This window comes from Astatotilapia calliptera, chromosome 23, assembly GCF_900246225.1.
Source record: "Astatotilapia calliptera chromosome 23, fAstCal1.2, whole genome shotgun sequence".
NCBI lineage: Eukaryota > Metazoa > Chordata > Actinopteri > Cichliformes > Cichlidae > Astatotilapia > Astatotilapia calliptera.
The window spans coordinates 41565253-41582090 of record NC_039323.1 but is presented as its reverse complement, the minus strand read 5'-3'; the positions used below and the strand labels follow the sequence as shown (position 1 = coordinate 41582090).

At 40.8% G+C, this 16838-nt stretch overlaps 1 protein-coding gene across 2 annotated transcripts in view; it reads right to left on the bottom strand.

Annotated features, from left to right (window-relative positions):
- Nucleotides 1-188: 188 nt before the first annotated feature.
- Nucleotides 189-16838, bottom strand: part of LOC113016355 (protein SON-like) — a 28134-nt gene continuing 11484 nt past the window's right edge. For both annotated transcript variants that reach the window (XM_026159129.1, XM_026159130.1), the window contains exons 8-20: nt 15757-15950; nt 14913-15065; nt 13189-13364; nt 12505-12639; nt 10338-10424; nt 8757-8975; nt 7122-7232; nt 5910-6026; nt 4740-4887; nt 4428-4496; nt 3336-3451; nt 2007-2108; nt 189-1226 (exon numbers count right to left, since the gene is read on the bottom strand). In XM_026159129.1, coding sequence (XP_026014914.1) covers nt 1149-1226; nt 2007-2108; nt 3336-3451; nt 4428-4496; nt 4740-4887; nt 5910-6026; nt 7122-7232; nt 8757-8975; nt 10338-10424; nt 12505-12639; nt 13189-13364; nt 14913-15065; nt 15757-15950 — 1705 coding nt within the window. In that variant the 3' untranslated portion in view covers nt 189-1148. The remainder of the gene's footprint in view (nt 1227-2006; nt 2109-3335; nt 3452-4427; nt 4497-4739; nt 4888-5909; nt 6027-7121; nt 7233-8756; nt 8976-10337; nt 10425-12504; nt 12640-13188; nt 13365-14912; nt 15066-15756; nt 15951-16838) is intronic.

The window sequence follows — 16838 nt, the reverse complement described above, 5'->3', positions numbered from 1 at the left end:
GCCATTTATAGTACACAGTTTAATATGAACGATCAAACGGTTCTTTGCCTGACTGCATGTAATGTGTTGACATTTAGACAATATGTTGGTGTTCATGTTCACCCTCATTAAAAATGTTGGTCTGAAGTCAAAAGTGCTAAAGAGTGCTGGTATAGGACTCTGAACAAAGAAAGACAATGCAGTCCGTCTACTAAATAACATAAATATAATCTTTATTTCTGTATACATATGTTTAGAAGGCCAGAATAAAAGTTTAACAGCCTTGTATGAGAAACACTTTTGTTTAAATTTAGGTCATCAATGTAACACAAAGACTAACATTAGCTGTCATTCACAGATACAACTTTTCACTAACAGTCCAGTTTGCTTCTGCTTTTGTGTGACTATGAGAAATGTCCTGCAGACTGTCGGCTGTGTGTTAGACGTAAGTGTTGATCAGCTAATAGAATATAGGGCTAAACTGCTACTAAACTATACATTTGTCATACATATGTACACACACGCATGCACACATCGTCCACTATGATCACTTTTTACCACTCCTACCCCTACAAAAACAAACAAGGTGATCATTCAAGTACCTTTAGAAAAGGTGTGATGTCTTATAGGCATAACACTGGTCACGATCAGCACTCTGAACCTGCTTTCATTGTTCTCATGTTATGTGCCAGAGGTGGTAGTTCTTGAAATATAAATGAGCCTCCAGAGTGGAAACACTGGTTAATCACTGGGACTGAAACAAACAAAACAACAACATTGGTGACAAACTAAAACTATCTAAACCACTCATGGAAGACCTTGTAGCAGTGCTGTGGTAGCTGTCGTTACTTCACAACAGTTGGTTCCCCTTTTTGTGTGGCATTTTCTTCAGGTGTTCTCTAACAGTACAAAGACACCTGAGTCTGTTTTCAGGTACCCTGTGTGATTGGTGTACCTGTGCCTGTTACCCAATGGGTGGGAGGACAGGGCCACATGACCCTGGTTGATTAAGCAATTAAGGAGCCAGGTAGACACTGTGACACTGGGAAAGTAGATGGACCATGGCACAAACCACAGGACCAGCTTCAGAGCTCTGGGCTTTCCTACTGTGACAAATCAAAATGTTTGCCTTGAACAGGGTCCATATTACATTTGTAATGTGTGCATGACTATGTAGAGAAAAGCGGGCCTGTAGAAGCAGCAGTGAAGACAGGGCCAGTGTAGAGTCCTGGTCCATCCACAGGAACCTTTGGATAGAAGAAAATAAAAAATTAATGCAACCTTGCATTTTTATTATTGATTATGCCACCAGGATTTAAAAAGCAATAAAAGCTATTTAAATTCTATGTGTAGTACAACTTTCAGAATGCCTTAATTACATTACAAAAACATTTACGTTAGTCTTCAAAATAAAAGGAATTTGATCATTTTAGTCTATTTTCCTACTGTATCCTATAACGTCTTTAGATTGTTGATTCTGTGCCAAAGGTTTTGGCTCCTTTAACCTCTTAAGCCCCGAGCCTGACTGATCTCCTGCCTTTTGCCCCCGTATCAGGGGGCGTTGGGGCTTAAGAGGTTAAGGACGCAAACAGAAGTGATTACGTTCACGGTTCATACTATCCATCTGTATATGTTTAAATAAAATCTTTTTGATGTGTTTTCTTTGTTGATTTAAGCACATAAAGACATTCAGAAGAAGTGCCCTTCAACTGCACACTATCACTGCTCTGTGAGGCTGAACCTGCACGGTGACATAAAGGTTCTCGATCATTTCAGGGTCACAGCACACAGACTTATGACTAACTACATAAATAAATGCTACATTTATTTGCGTAGTTAGTCACAACTACATAAGCAATAGATTCTTTGAATTGTGTCAAAACTTGTTGAGTTATTACAGCAGCCAGTGTAGACTGAAGGCTCTCGCTGAGCAATCAGTTACAGCGGATCCACTCTTTTCTTTGTAGTTACACACTTGCAGGGTGACTTATATTAAAAGTGACGTGACTGTCAGAGCTGTGGGTTACCTCTCCCAGAGCTTGCAGGGCAACTGTGGCTGCCATGGCCTTGGCGTGCTTCTTATTGGGACTGGCTGTCTGGGGTTGGTAGTCCACACCATTCACTGTGACCTGGAGATAACACAACACATAACTCTGTTCACTAACAACATCCAACAAACACAGGTCCAGATGAACAAAATCCACTTTCTGGGATCGTAAACAACACGTGAATCTGATGCATTTATTAAAACACATTTTTAGCAGTTTTTTAAAAGGTTTTTAATTACATGCACTCTCAAGGATTTAGCATGAGGGACAATAACACGAGCTAGGAAGTACACCTGTGTGGTGCTCAATCATCTTTGATCAAATAGATTGAAATAAAAAAGTATCACATATACAAAAACATGTGTTTAAGAGTTGGCAATAGGGTCACAAATGAAGTTAAATAAGGCCAAAATGCATACGAGAGGAATAAAGAGCTGGCTGTATATAACAGAATCAGGTGCTTCCCTTTGTGACATACATTTCTTGGTACATCTTTACAGTCACATTGTACCACTACAGTAACATCTTTGAAACTGACACCACACCACAACAACTGGGAAGCAGCAGAGACTCCAAACTCCCCCTGAGATGCTGGATATTACGAACACAGATCACTATTTATAATTTTCATTTTCTCAGATGCACCTGTAAGTTACCCAAAAGTAATGAGATTACTGTTACTTTCCCATAAGCACGCTGCGTTACTGCGTTACTAAACCGTGGTTTGTTTGTGAGAGCGTCTCATGACAACGACGTACGAGCGTGCGACGCCCGTGGCAGCAACAGACGTGTGCAGATCAACAATGGATAAAATAGTGCAGAGAGAGTACATGCAGCGTTCAACGCTTGGAAGTAATCACATTACTTTGAGTTTGATTCTGTAAAAATCCACTGTTCACTCTGCGTGGGAAGAAAACTTTCTACAGCGAAAAATGAAACTTCAAATGTGAGCGAGCGGCGAGTGGCGAGCGGCGAGCATGCTGCCACGGGAACGCGACGCTCACAGAGAAACCCCTGAATGCGTAAATGAGTAAACAGTAAACTAATGGGATTACTTTCTTGGAGAAGTAATCAGTAATTAGTAAGTAATTACTATTTTCAAGGCCAACACTGTTGGTCATATAAGGTGATTTACCCACCACCAGCAGTAATGTGATTACTATCGTCAGATGATTTTTGTTGCCTCTCGATTATAAAGCCCTGCAGAGCAGGAAGCTCCAGCTGCACAGAGTGACTGTGTGGGGTTTAATGACGTAGTGCAGAAGGTGCAGATTGTCGCCAGCTTCACGCAGAATGAAAATGACCCACCTTGAAAAGAAAATTCTTGCGGTGGTCAGGACCACTGTGATGGACCATAACAAAGTCTGGCTGCATTATCTTTCTCTTGTTACACAACTCAATGAGAGCAGACACCGGGTGCTTCCCTGCACACAGATAAAAGGACATCGTTAGATTTGGACAGCGCTCAGAGGAAGAGATGTTCTACAGAAGCATTGATATTTATGATGAATATTTTTTGTCCTTGTTTATGTTTGACATGCAGCTCAGACCCTTGCAGGAGCTTTTGCGGTTTACTGCAGATTTAGAAGTTACTATTCCTGAAAAAAGATCGACTGCAAAAACAGTTCAGAGAATTCTGTTTATTGTTTATGTGAGATCGCCATCTTGTGGAAAATATCAGTACTGCGGCTTGTTTGTTCTTGTTTTTGCACATTTTATAAGTATGTTGCACATAATCACGTATATCTGCACCTTTGTTCTGATTCACATCACTTTGCTGAGGATAAATTACACACACTGTTCTGATGCTACCGATACTTTGATCCTGTGGATGAAGGCTGAGAGCCAGACTTACAATGCAAACTGCACGTTGGAAATGAAAAGTTACTTCCTGGATTTACCAAAGACGTGCAGCAGCATGTTTGTAATTGACAGGCATGGTTGTTTATTGTTTATGTATTTGTTGGAATTTTCCTTTTAGAGGTGAATGCCTAAACATGTAAGTGCTGCTGCGTTTATGGACTTAACAGTAACTTCTTTAACACGCAAATTGGTTCGTTTCTGGACACAAATACTGTTTTATCTTCTTCTGTCAATCCTAAATGTCAGCTGATACACACGGATTTCAGATTTGGTGGAGTAATATATTCATTCTGTCAGATTTCTCCAGCTATCACACCCTCACAGATGACACTCACGCAGCAGAAACCTCTAACAGCAGGGTCTGATTCTCTGCCTCTCACTGGTCCTAAGCACCATCGTTATCATAAAGAAATGCATGTAGAACAAGTTTACTCTGTATTTGCTCCTGTGGGTCTGATTGGGTTTTTTTGATGAGCTGCAAGACTAAAGGTCAACAGTATCACCATCTTTAGGGAAACAAATTCAGGTGTATTTTACCCATTAGGTCCTTGGTTACTACCAGTCCACCAGTTTGCTTCTGTAGTTTCTCTCCTTCAGCAACTAGACCTAAAACATTAAAGTCAACATCAATAATGTGGTATTATTTATAATATCACCCATACACTTCCCTAAAGAGTGAAATGTGAGAATCGTACTATAAACTAATATTTGTGGCCAAATAACAGTAAATCCATGCAATATGACACCATATAGATCCCACTGCCTTCACTATCACCGTCTTGCAAAGCTTGTGTGAGCATCTATTGTTGAGACTCAGCAGCAAAAAGTGCATCACTTGGTTTCTCGTACCTTTGCGGTCAACCTTAAAGTCAATAACGATGGGTTCCACGGTACCCTCGCGGTTCCTTCCGAGCCCTTCGCCTGTCTTCCACCCCATCTTTCTCATCAGGAACTCCCCGACACCCCCTGACACTGGAGCTGCCCTGAGAAACTGGTCCTAGTCAGAACACAAACAACACAGTAAAAAGTCAGAAGGGAGAAAAGAAAGAAAACAACATCTACACGAGCGCAGGGATGGACAGGATGTGTTATCACATTTTCATCGCAAACATTTTCTTCTCATGCTCCTTGTCACAGTCGCAATTGTGTGGTGTCTCTTTAAGACAGCCTAAGGTGATGTTTTGTGATGTCACAAGTATGCGCTGCTGCCCATGCTGCACATGAACGCTGACTGAGATGAACCTCGTATCTTTACCTCCCTAACTCAAAGCAACGTTACGGGTTGTGTGAACACTGCTCGCTTCATATATGATGAGACAGCAGCCGTTCAACCGAGCCGTGTAAGGTTGATGAAGAGTGTGTTTATTAACGGACGAGCACTGTGGAATTCCCAGTGTGGTCGTGAGTTTGTGACCGTCCTGCCGAGTGTTTCTCCTCTCAACCACTGAATACAACCCACGTTGCAGCATGCAGTGAAGTACACGCAGGTTAAATGTAGGTAACACTTAACTCGAACTGAACGTGAACCAGCGATCGATTAGAGCAGGCAGATACGTCTTCTTCATGTTTATGCTTTGAGAACATGCGATTCGATAAGACTCCAAAGGTTTTGATCACGACAGCAGTGATGAGTGCGGCTGCTGTCTTAAAAACACACTGTTTGTATTCCAGCTGTGTCAGACAGGAAGAAGAGGCTGCACAATAACTTACACACTTCTTTGCTGCTGTTGTTGAGAAAAAAAGGGTTGAATCTTGCATCACTTTCTATTTGCACTCAAGCTTTTGGATGTATATTACAGTACGCATGTGATGACACGGCTGCACTACTGCACGTCTTTTCTTTTATATTCTCTAGAAGAGTTATAACCTCTGCTTTCTAACAGCCTCAGATGTGAGGCTCAGTGTGAAAATACTGAGTATAGTATACTAGACGTGGTGCAGAGCTTCACTAGGAGATGACTACCAGGGGGTTCAAACTAAATCAAGCTTGATTTTTGCGTTGAATGCTGTGTACATTACCTTCTTCAGCCATGCTTGTGGTCCACTGGTCGAGAGCTCCTCAGAGCTGAGGACCTGGGCTCCAGTTGAACCAGTGAAAAGACCTGGAACCGTGTTGGATTGGGCCCAAGCATCTACCTATTGAAAAAGGACACTTCTATAAAATAAGAGCGTTTAAGCATGTCTGTATTTATTCCGAGCTTCACGTTTGCTACCATGGGTGGGAATGCAGATTTGATTTGGCAGGTTTTCTGACAGATCCACAGGCCTCTGGCTGCTCTTTCTGATTTTATAGAAGAAACACTGTCACATAAATCATTAAGACTAATTTCATTCACGAAGCGTCTACAAAACATCTGCTTCCAAACAGATCAACTGCAGCTGCTGCAGTCAGTATCAAAGTGGCAGCTCCACCTCACACTCATGACAGCCGCACAGATATTTATGAGGCTCAGTCACCACTTAATCAAAGCCTAATGTTTTCCCAAGTTTACGCTTTTGTGAAATTGTATAATACGCATAAAATACTATAACACTCAGAATTAGCTGTGAACTCACCAGCTACAACATTATACAAGTATTAATATGTGAGTAACGTCTCAGCAGTGGTACACCAGGGACAGATCACCTACTACCAGTGTGTGAATGTGTGTGTGACTGAATGTAGTGTAACGCACTTTGGGGTCCTTATGCACTGAGTAAAGCGCTGTGCAAATACAGGCCATTTACCATTTTTACCATCTACTAATCAGAAGGCTGGTGGTTCGACCCCCATCTGCTCCGGTCTGCATGTCATCCTTGGGCGACATACTGACGCCAAGTTGCTCGAATGTGTGTGACTGTTGGGTAGAAAGCACTTAGAGCGCATGGAACAAAGTGCTTGTGCAAATGTGTTTGAATGGGTGAAGGAGGCAAGTTGTGTAAGCAGCAAAGCACTCTATAAGAACCATTTACACTGAACAGGAAATGCTTTTGTATCTTTTGTCCATTTTCCTGTTTTACAAAATGCTGACCTGACAAAATGAGAAAAGCCATGTTTTGTTTTTATTGAAAAAAGATGATATTAGGAGCTGAAACCCAGAACAACATATACATGCTGCACCTAAAACTGAGGCTGCCAGAGTGGTGATACAGTGTGATTATGCTGCTATTATAGCATCTTGCTAATAATATAAAGTTTTTATGGTGAGCACGTTAGCTGCTTTAAACGTTTATTCTTTTGAGACTTATTACCTGCTCTTGTGCTCGGGTGAGCATGCGGATGGCACTGATGTCATAGGGGTTCTCAGCCAATCGCCTCTGAGCTTTGATTCGTTCAGTTACAGCCTGGGTGATGTCTACTTGCTGGAGAGACAGAAAAACAGAGAGAGTCAGACATAGGTTTGAGGGTTAAGAAGCAGAGAAGACCCAAACTAGAGTTGTTTTAAACTCTTACAGTCTGAATAAGTCCGTGATACAAAAATATCTTAAACCATTCAATTGTTTTGCAGCTAGTTTATCCGTTTACCTGTAATTTGGAGAAAAAAGCAAACTGAATAAAAAAACGAAGCTTCCTCCAAAACCCTAAATACAAGCATACTGGGTTCATTGGTAACTCTTAACTGGTCAAAGGTTTGGCAGCTGTGTGGCTGAGACTTTGTGTTAGCCCACTGCTGGCTGGTTCACACTCCAGGGCCCCACTTATCTAGAAATCTCTGCTCACCTGTTTGTTCATAAACACTTCACTTTACTGATGATTACCTCGTTAAAGACTAAAGCGTTGGGAAGTGTTTTCAAGAAACTGTTTAAATTCCATTTTCTCATTTTATATGTCAATAACAACATTACAAATTCAGCCACTTTATGTGCAGAATTGTGGTTTCCAAATCAATCCATGCCTGCCACCAAATCTAGTGCTTATAAATCAGAAGGTGTGGAAACACAGCAGTTCAACAATTCAGAGAAGATAAAATCTCGAACCACATAAAAAAATTGCACCCTATGTTTCAATTACATACTTCATTTAACTTTTGTAAAGCATTTAAACAATGTTTCCCACAGACAGGCAGTGTAAAAATAAGAGCTCTCCCACACAGCAAGACAAAATATCCCCAGAGATCCTTCCAGGAAAATTCATGTCAGCTCTGCCTTCACCACACAAAATCTGTTTCAACGCTGATATTGTCAAAGTTGAACATTAATTAGCATCTCATTAAGCCGCATTTTAAAAACAGCGACCTTTCCAGTCCAATAAAAGTAATGTCTCTGTGCCTTCCCTCAGAGCACGTCTTTGGTGGGACGGGAGTAATCTTGTCCCATCACTGTAGACAAACACTGTCAAATCACGGTCCAGGCAAATGGCAACAACATACTGTTTGGATCGTTTTGCATTTTATGTTAAACGAAACCTTCTTTGGGGAAACACATGAGGAAGGACGCATGAAGGAAAATGCAACAAAGAACAGAAGCAAACTGAGGGTTTAAATATGGGAAGAGTGAAGAAAGACAGAAACAAACAGCGAGAAAGACACCAGAAGGCACAGGGAATAAAGGGAAGGCATAGTAGGAACAACAAGAGAATATAAACAAACTAGATAATTCAACTAAGGAGAACTAAGAATACAAACACTCCAAAAAACTCAGCCTAAGAATTTTATCTCCAACTTCCTTTCAGATAAGTGGTAAATCCACCTCTTGGAAGAAGAGACCTGGTTGAGCTTGCTAGCATTAGTACAGGATATCCAGTGGATTTTGTCCAACTAAACACTGTAATGCCTGGCATAGTGGAATCACACAATCACATTTACTCCATGCACTGTTCACCAGCATCGCCCAAATCATCTTTAAAAAGGTGAGAGGTGTTCACTTCTGTTGTATCTCATTTCTCACCTGCAGTTGTGGGTCAGGAAAAACTTTGTCACTGTTTGTCACAAACGCTGGCTGTTCAATAACTTCCTGCAAAACCGCTGCCGTTTCCCCTGATGATGATGAGGAGGAGGAGGGTGCTGCTGACAGAACATTTGTTTGGGCCTTTGTTGTAACAGCAGCCTTCTCGGTTGTTTTGTCAACTGGCACCCATTCTCCATAAGCACCCAGTCCCTCTCCTTCCTGTAACACATTACATTAGATAAGTAACTATGGGTTTATATTAAAAGACATTTTCTTTGATAATTACCTGCAATTAATCCGTTTAAAGGGAGACATTTATTCTGTGGAATACAAAGTGCAGCTCAAAGAATAAACTGAAGCTAGAATTGTTTCAATGCTTACTGTTCATTTAGATCAGATTCAGATCATTTTATTGATTCTGACAATTCATTTGCAGCTTAGCCACAACCTGCTCATGCAATCACAGGCAAAAATAGAAATGTGTCCACCAACGATCATACAAAGAAGTCAATCTAAGTGTGTCAGAGTTAAGTGATCTAATAGCCAAGGGAATAAAAGATTTGAAGTATCTGTTTGTGTTTCACTGGGAACGAGGTAATGGTGACCTGAGAGGAACTTCCTGAACTCAAATGACGAACATGGTCAGGACAGCTGATTCTTTGGGGGGTATTGAGAGGTGCCCTGCTCCTGTGGATCAATCAGGATGCAAACTGACATATCTAATGCACCACCAGCTACAGGCTGAGACGTCTGCCACCGTGCACCTTTCTTCTCATACAGCATTACCCCATTTTTCTTTTTGTGGTTTTTAAATTTGTAAATGTCTGCATGTGATTGTCCCGAGATGAAGAAACAAACAGAATATTGTTGAGATATTGATGGTGTGAAAAGTGCCTCGACCATTAAACTCGAAAGCCCAAAAAGTCTCCTGAGATGGAAACCAATTCCTAATAAGACAAATGGCACAAAAATGTAGGAAATGTAAAAGTTAAATGTTCTCTCGACATCCTGCAAAGTTCCCACCACGACCACAAAGTAAGATCCACAAAGATGTTCATTCATTCAACAACAAAAAGAACAAAATTAAGGAAGAACACCGTCGTAGTCATGGTTACTGCTCCCACAAACTATCCTGCAACACAATTCTTGGGACAGATAAAAATTTGTATTCTTAACTTTTCAAAAAAAATGCACAACACATGTTTGGGAGAAAAAAAGATTTTGCACACCAACAACAAAACCTCATATTTACCATAAAGCATGTTGGGGGGGTTCGTGCTTTTATCTCAGCCCCTCAAACCCTTGAAAACTTTGTAAAGAAATCATAAATAAATAAAATTTAAGAAGAAAATTCAAGGCTAGAGTCCGTTACTATGTTGTTTATGCAACAAGACGATGACTTGAAAGCAGCAAAATGGCAGCAAAATCTAAATATTATGGTTTTGAAATGGCCACGCCCCCTGCTGACCTAAAGAAAGGAAGATGCTAACTCAGACATCCCGGTTAAGTGGAACAGAAACGTAGCACTGAGATGCACACTGGAAGTGATTCTATTCAGTCTAATAAAAACGAGTTTCATACCTTCTTACGATGCTGTGTTCCTGAAGACACTGGAAACTCCTTGGCCATGCCTGCATCACTACGGACTGCTGGACGAACTGTTGAGTTCTGATTGGACAAAAATTGGAAATGGTTACTTCTTTTTTCGAAAAAGTTACTTATTACACAACTGCGACTATATCCACCAGAAAAACCCTATGAAGGACCAGGTGACCCCATCATTACATGCCTCTCTGCAGCTTCTCTCCTCCTGTCCCTGCCCACAGAGAATGTGCCAGGCCATCAAAAATAAACCCAAAATGAGCCAAGCAAAAGTCAAACATAAAGACTCACAAAGCTATGACTTTTCAGCTGGTGGAATACATTTGAGGTACTGCTACCTTTTGCAGCAATAGTTTTGCTGCATGTTTTGCAAATTACCGGATGTTTGACATCCTCTTTGTGAAATCCAAACGACAGCGAGTCTCATTCCCTCGCTCTTCTGAAACTCCCACTTTCACCATATTATTCCCTATCTGGGAATTTGAACTGAGTTATATAATTGACATCAGCTCAAGAACAGAAAAACCACTCAAAACATCTGCCCAGTTTTGGGATAGCATTCTTCAGAAAGTTGAAACTAAGATAATCAGTTCACAGTTCACACCAGAACCACAGGAAGAAAACAGCGTGACAAAGAAACCTGCATGTGATGACAGGGTCATGTGTATAGGGACATACTGTCAGCTCAGATTCAGTTAAATGAATCGCACAGACAGATGATAACCTTCAGCATACTCCGCAATGAGCCAATCATGCGAACTTGGCCTGATGAGAAAATGGATTTTAATGCCTGTAAAGAATTCCTAAAATATCCAAGATAAATAAACCTCTGAAATGAAAGGATTGTGTAACAAAATGATTGTAAATCCTAAACGTTTCACGTAACATTTCAGCTGTATCACTAGGGATGGGTATCGAAAACCGGTTCTTGTTGAGAACCGGTTCCCACTGTTTCAATTCCTTGGAATCGTTTGCCACTTTTATAAACGATTCCCTTATCGATTCCAGTCGCCCCGAATGACGTCATCACGTTGAGTAGCGTCTTTTACCCAGTAGGAAACACGGCGCCTGAGCGGCGCAAACGCTCAAAAGTTTGGTTACACTTTATGAGAAAGGATGACAACAGGGCAACGTGCAATACTTGCAAAGTAGAGATTTCATCAAAGGGAGGAAACACTACGAACATGCAAAAGCATTTGCTCAAAAAACATGCGATTGCTTTCAACGAATGTCGTGTTTTTGATCCGCTCCGGACTAGCGAAGCTCAACCCAGCAGCAGCGGTAGTGTTTCCACGTCCTCTCCCGTTAATACTGCAGGTAACTAATCAATTAGCATTGCATATTATGTTAGCGCGATTTACCTTATTACAAAACCTGCTATTACTGTGCGTTGCATTTAGATAACCATGATGAGAGAGACAGAGTCTGGCTGGCTCAGATGCTGGCAGTTCTCGCTGCAGTCTACCGGTAGCGTCTCCTTTCAGGCCAGGATAGACGAATGTCACCCAGCAGTGTCTAAGTTTGTGGTCAAAGGCTTGCACCCATTTGCCACAGCAGATGCCCCCGATTTCACTTTGGTAAGTGAATGTGTTTCATTGTAGGCAGGACATTACTGGATATTCTTGTGTAATTGCTACAGAATAATTTATGTTAAACTTTGTTATTGCTACAGGAGAATATTAATTTTATTATTTTACATATACATTTTTTTTCCTGGGGACCCTGTGACACCCCATTGAAGAGCCGTAGGCTGTGGATCTCTTAAGATCTCACTGTTGGGTTTGTAAGGCCATGTTACTCCTAAATTTCTATCTTGTTCAAAGAGAAGATATAAAACAAAGTTCTAAGCTAATCGAACTTAGTGTTCTCCTTTTTAAAAAAAAAAAGAATCGATAAGAGAATCGATAAGGAATCGAATCGTTAAACAGAATCGAAAATGGAATCGGAATCGTTAAAATCTTATCAATACCCATCCCTATGTATCACTTATATTTAAGTCTGCATCTAATTGGTATTTCAGCTCCTGCATTTCAGATGTGTTGTGGGTGTACAAAGACTAAGCTATGAAAACTGCGTGTTTGTCCAAATATTTCTGGGTCTAACTGCATTTAAAACAGACACGATGCAGCGCACGTGTGCATATTACATTAACACTGAAGGTGATTGCTTTTGGTTCTCGTAGAGCTGCTCCTCCAAAAGGTTTCTCATCATCCTCTTCATCTGAAACATGAGGCACTGCCACTGGCAGCTCTTCTGTACTGTCTGCAATCATCTTGCATTTCTGCAAACACACACACACATATAAAGAGTAAGCTATGTAACTACGACGCATCGCTCTTGTTTTTCCACATTGCAGGCTGCAGATCTCCATGGCTGTTACAGAACACTGCAGAACTGTACTTTAGAACTGCTATGATCTGAGTAGGATCCTGTATGTAAGCAGACAGAGACCTTTCCACCTATAAAGGTAGAGCGGCAGAGCTTTAACAAAACGTAATGCACTTGTCCTTTAATGTAAGGCTCACTCTATGACATTAACCAAATCTGGAAAAGAAAATCCCACCTGACCCTCTTTGAATCAGCTCATATTTTATACAACAACTGTTGGATGTATGTAAATCCATGCTCTAAATCCAAAATCATTTTTAAGTATCAGGCTCATCGTTGCTATGTGAGCATGCACAAGGGCCTGGATCACAGAGGATCCTGGAGTGCTTCAGTGTTTTAACTCATTGCCTGTTCAGCTTGTGACCGTTTTCTTTTGGCATACGATGGCCTGTCCTTTGCACTAACTTTAGTTGTTTTGATACATAGAAAACATGAAACTTACGTCAGTAAATTCTTTAATGCTAATGCTGTTCGCTTGCTTTGCTACTTTCCTTTTCACCTCCTCCAAATTAGCGATGTTGGGTTGGGCAGGGGCAACGGGTGGCTTCTGCATAATGGAAGGCAGTGGAACCAGTGACGACAAAGTGCCAATGTTAGTCAAGGCTGCTGTCACAGTGGCTACAAGTGAGAGGAGACACGGCAAAACACACAAATCGGTGAATAAGAAGCACAACAGCTGACTCAAATAATATTCGAACATTTCAGCTTCAGTCGTGTAATTCTGCTTATAGTACTTATTTTATTGACTCAACACACTCGACACTTCACTTGACCTTCATGGTTATTTTGCTCCAGAAAACTTACTCATCAGCAGTAGAACTACTCACACACAAGAAAAGACATCAGGGATTAAGGTTAGGTGATATTTGAAAAGTTTCCAACCGACAATCGTCAGTCCAATAAATGACAACAGGTGATATATTCACGCAGGTGACTTTTCGATGGGCGGAGCAACGTAATCATGCACGTTTAGAATTTATAAGATTTGTTTGAATATTTTACCTTCTTTTCTTGTTTCAGTATTAATATTGCTACTTTTTGGATTATTCATTCATTTATTTATTTATCTGAGATGAGCCAAAGCACACAAAAAACTCAACATTACATCAGATTTTTTTTTAATGTTCGCAGGAAGAGACATTTGGATTTTTAACTTACTTATTGTTTAATTTTGTATTTGTTGTTTGGTCGAGTGTGTGATAAGATAAACACAGTTATAGTGCTAAAAACAGCGCTATTATGTTTTCCGTTGACTGCTTCTCTTAGTTTCAACCAACATTATTAGCAAACCAACTCATGGGCAAATAAATAAATAAATCGCTCTTGTAAAAAACGACTGGTGAAAGGCTCAGCCTATAGTCAATGTATCCGTCCAATTGCCCAACTTTATTAGAGATGCAGTTTACTGTTGAAGAAAGAAGTCAACTGGATGTCTGTATTTGTACATTTTGATAAATTACAACTTCATTCCAAACAGACAGATTCAAACTAAGTTAAACAGTCCCCTCAAGGAAATGACCAAATCTGTATCGATGGAGCAGCGGTAACTAGGGATGGGTAACGGTATCCAGTGTTCTGACATAAACGGTAGTAACCAGACCGAAAAGCAGCGCACATTTCGGTGCTTTTTTTCTGTGCTTTTTTTTTCTTGACATGTCACACACTTTGGATTTTAGCCAATCATTTTACCTTTCCAAGGATAGTAGGCGGGCCCAGGTACGTACGTTCTTTTAGAGCAGATGGATGATGATGCAGCAGCAGCCATTCTTCTCTGCGTGAGTAGCTTCATGTTGTTCGTGTGTAATTTACGTTGAGTAGGCTAACCACGTTATTACATTAATGCATGTAAGGTGAACTAGCAAACACCGTCGTAGTTACATGTCTACCTGTCTTCTTGTTTGATAGAGAGATAGCATATATGTCCTATAGCTGCAGAAAAGGCTAACATTGTTATCTTTTTACAAAAAAACAGCTAAACATGAGAGGTTTTAGGACAAAGTTTGTGTTCTCCATTCTCTAAGCACCGGTTCGAGCACCGTTTAAGCACCGGCACCGTTTCAAAAGTACCGGTTTGGCACCGGTATAGGATAAAACCTAAACGATACCCATCCTTAGTGATAACAGGAGGAAAAAATCATGCAGGAAAGAGGAAAGTCAAATTCCTACCAGCAGTCATACTGGCCATTGCAGCATTCATAGCCATTGTTGGCAGAGCCAGGGGAAGCACTGAGGATCTCAGGCTAGCAGGGATAGGCATACCAGCTTTGGCACACATGGCAGCAGCATTGGCCTTAGCAATTTCCAACAACTGCTCCTTATCTGAGAAACAAAAAAATAAATCTTACATTTTTTAGACATAATACATAATATGAAGTTTCTAACAGCTATATACCGTTTTATTTTCCTTTTTTAAAAATAGAAATCTGAGCATATGATTTTAGCGGTAAAGAAGATAAGAAAATTGTAATCTCAAGTAAATCATCACAACAAAATGAATTAATGGGAATTAGTGTGATGATCACATAGTCAGAAGCAACATATAACCATCATCTTTCAGAGGTAATGGACTCAGACTCAAAGTGCTTTATACTACTTGCCTAATTCATCATTCAGACAAGCACTTTTTCTATTCACACTAACTTGGAGTTCACAGCCACCCCATAACATACAGGATCCCACATATATTTACTGGTACTGACTCATGATAGAGTACAACATTGAATCCCCTCCCTGTTGTTCTCACAGTATTTAAACTTGAGCTTTATCATGGGGGGGGGGGAAGCATCAAGTTGACAAGGAAAGGTGAGCAACTAAAAAATGAAGTAAACAAGAGGTTAGAGGTTTTTTCTAGTAAAAACTGGCACCTAGTAAAAATCAGGCGCTAACTTATTTACAGTTACTTTATGACAGCAGCCTCCTCTTTGTTATATACAATAGCACCAAAATACAAGTAACAAAAAGGAAAAATGGCACGTATTACATTCACACGAGTGACTTCATAATATCTGACCCAGTTCACTGATACGGTGAGGGCTGTTGCTCAAGCTGCCGTGTTTCCGTGAGGGCGACCTGTTTTTGCGTAGGATTAGCACAGGGGAATGGCTCGGCTCACGCTTCCAACGGTCTCTCTGGCTGTATGCAACCCTCCGCCGACTTTGTGACACTGACCGCGAGCGTGACCGCCGTGGCCTGCGGCCCCTTGACCTACAAAGCAACATGCAGTCTCATTTATCTTTCAAAAAACCAACTGCTAAACAACATCTGTATACAAATATTCATAGGTGAAACTTTACAATGTAATAAAAGCACTCACAAACTTTCAAGAACCACTGTGTACAGCTACAACTGTGATAAATATTTTGGGCACCCTCCTCTATGATTCTGTTCCATGGACTGAAAAACTAGATGTGATGAAGACAATGTGGTGATTGCAAAATGGCCAGGAAGCACTAGTTTCATCAGAACACTCTTGCCAACACATAATCAGGCAAACTGCATTTGCAACTGTGGGGAAGCAAGTTGCCACCTCTAAATGAGGCCGTGGTCCTGTGGAACAGGATGACTTTGACGCCATCGTGCACGCACGGGCGTCTGCTTTGCATGCACTGCTACAGTTTCAGGGTCCTGCAGGTACCTCCCTGCACTCAGAGAGAAATCCTGCTCACGTGAATAAACTTACTTTTGACTGTCGGGAGGTAGAGCCCAAAGGAGGATGGGCTCCTGATGTGATTGGCCACTTTGATGGACACTTCAGATTACTGTGTTAAACTGAGTTACACTGTGCCAGCGACAAATGCTGTTCTAAAGCGCATTTGTTTACAATTTGAAAGATAAAGTTTAGTGAATTAAGTATCAACAGCTATTGTTTACTGAGTGGAAATACACACAAGTGTCACTGGATTACTTTAATGCTGAAGAAATATTTGAAACCATTAATCTGTGGTACAGAATAACACAGCTTCTATGATTTAGAAAGAAATCATCATAATGAGGACGCATCATTCCTCAAGTCAACTGAGTAAACTTAATTTTATAAAATGTGAACAAGTATAACATGTTTTATGTTTTTGCCAGTGGGTGGCTTCACTCAGT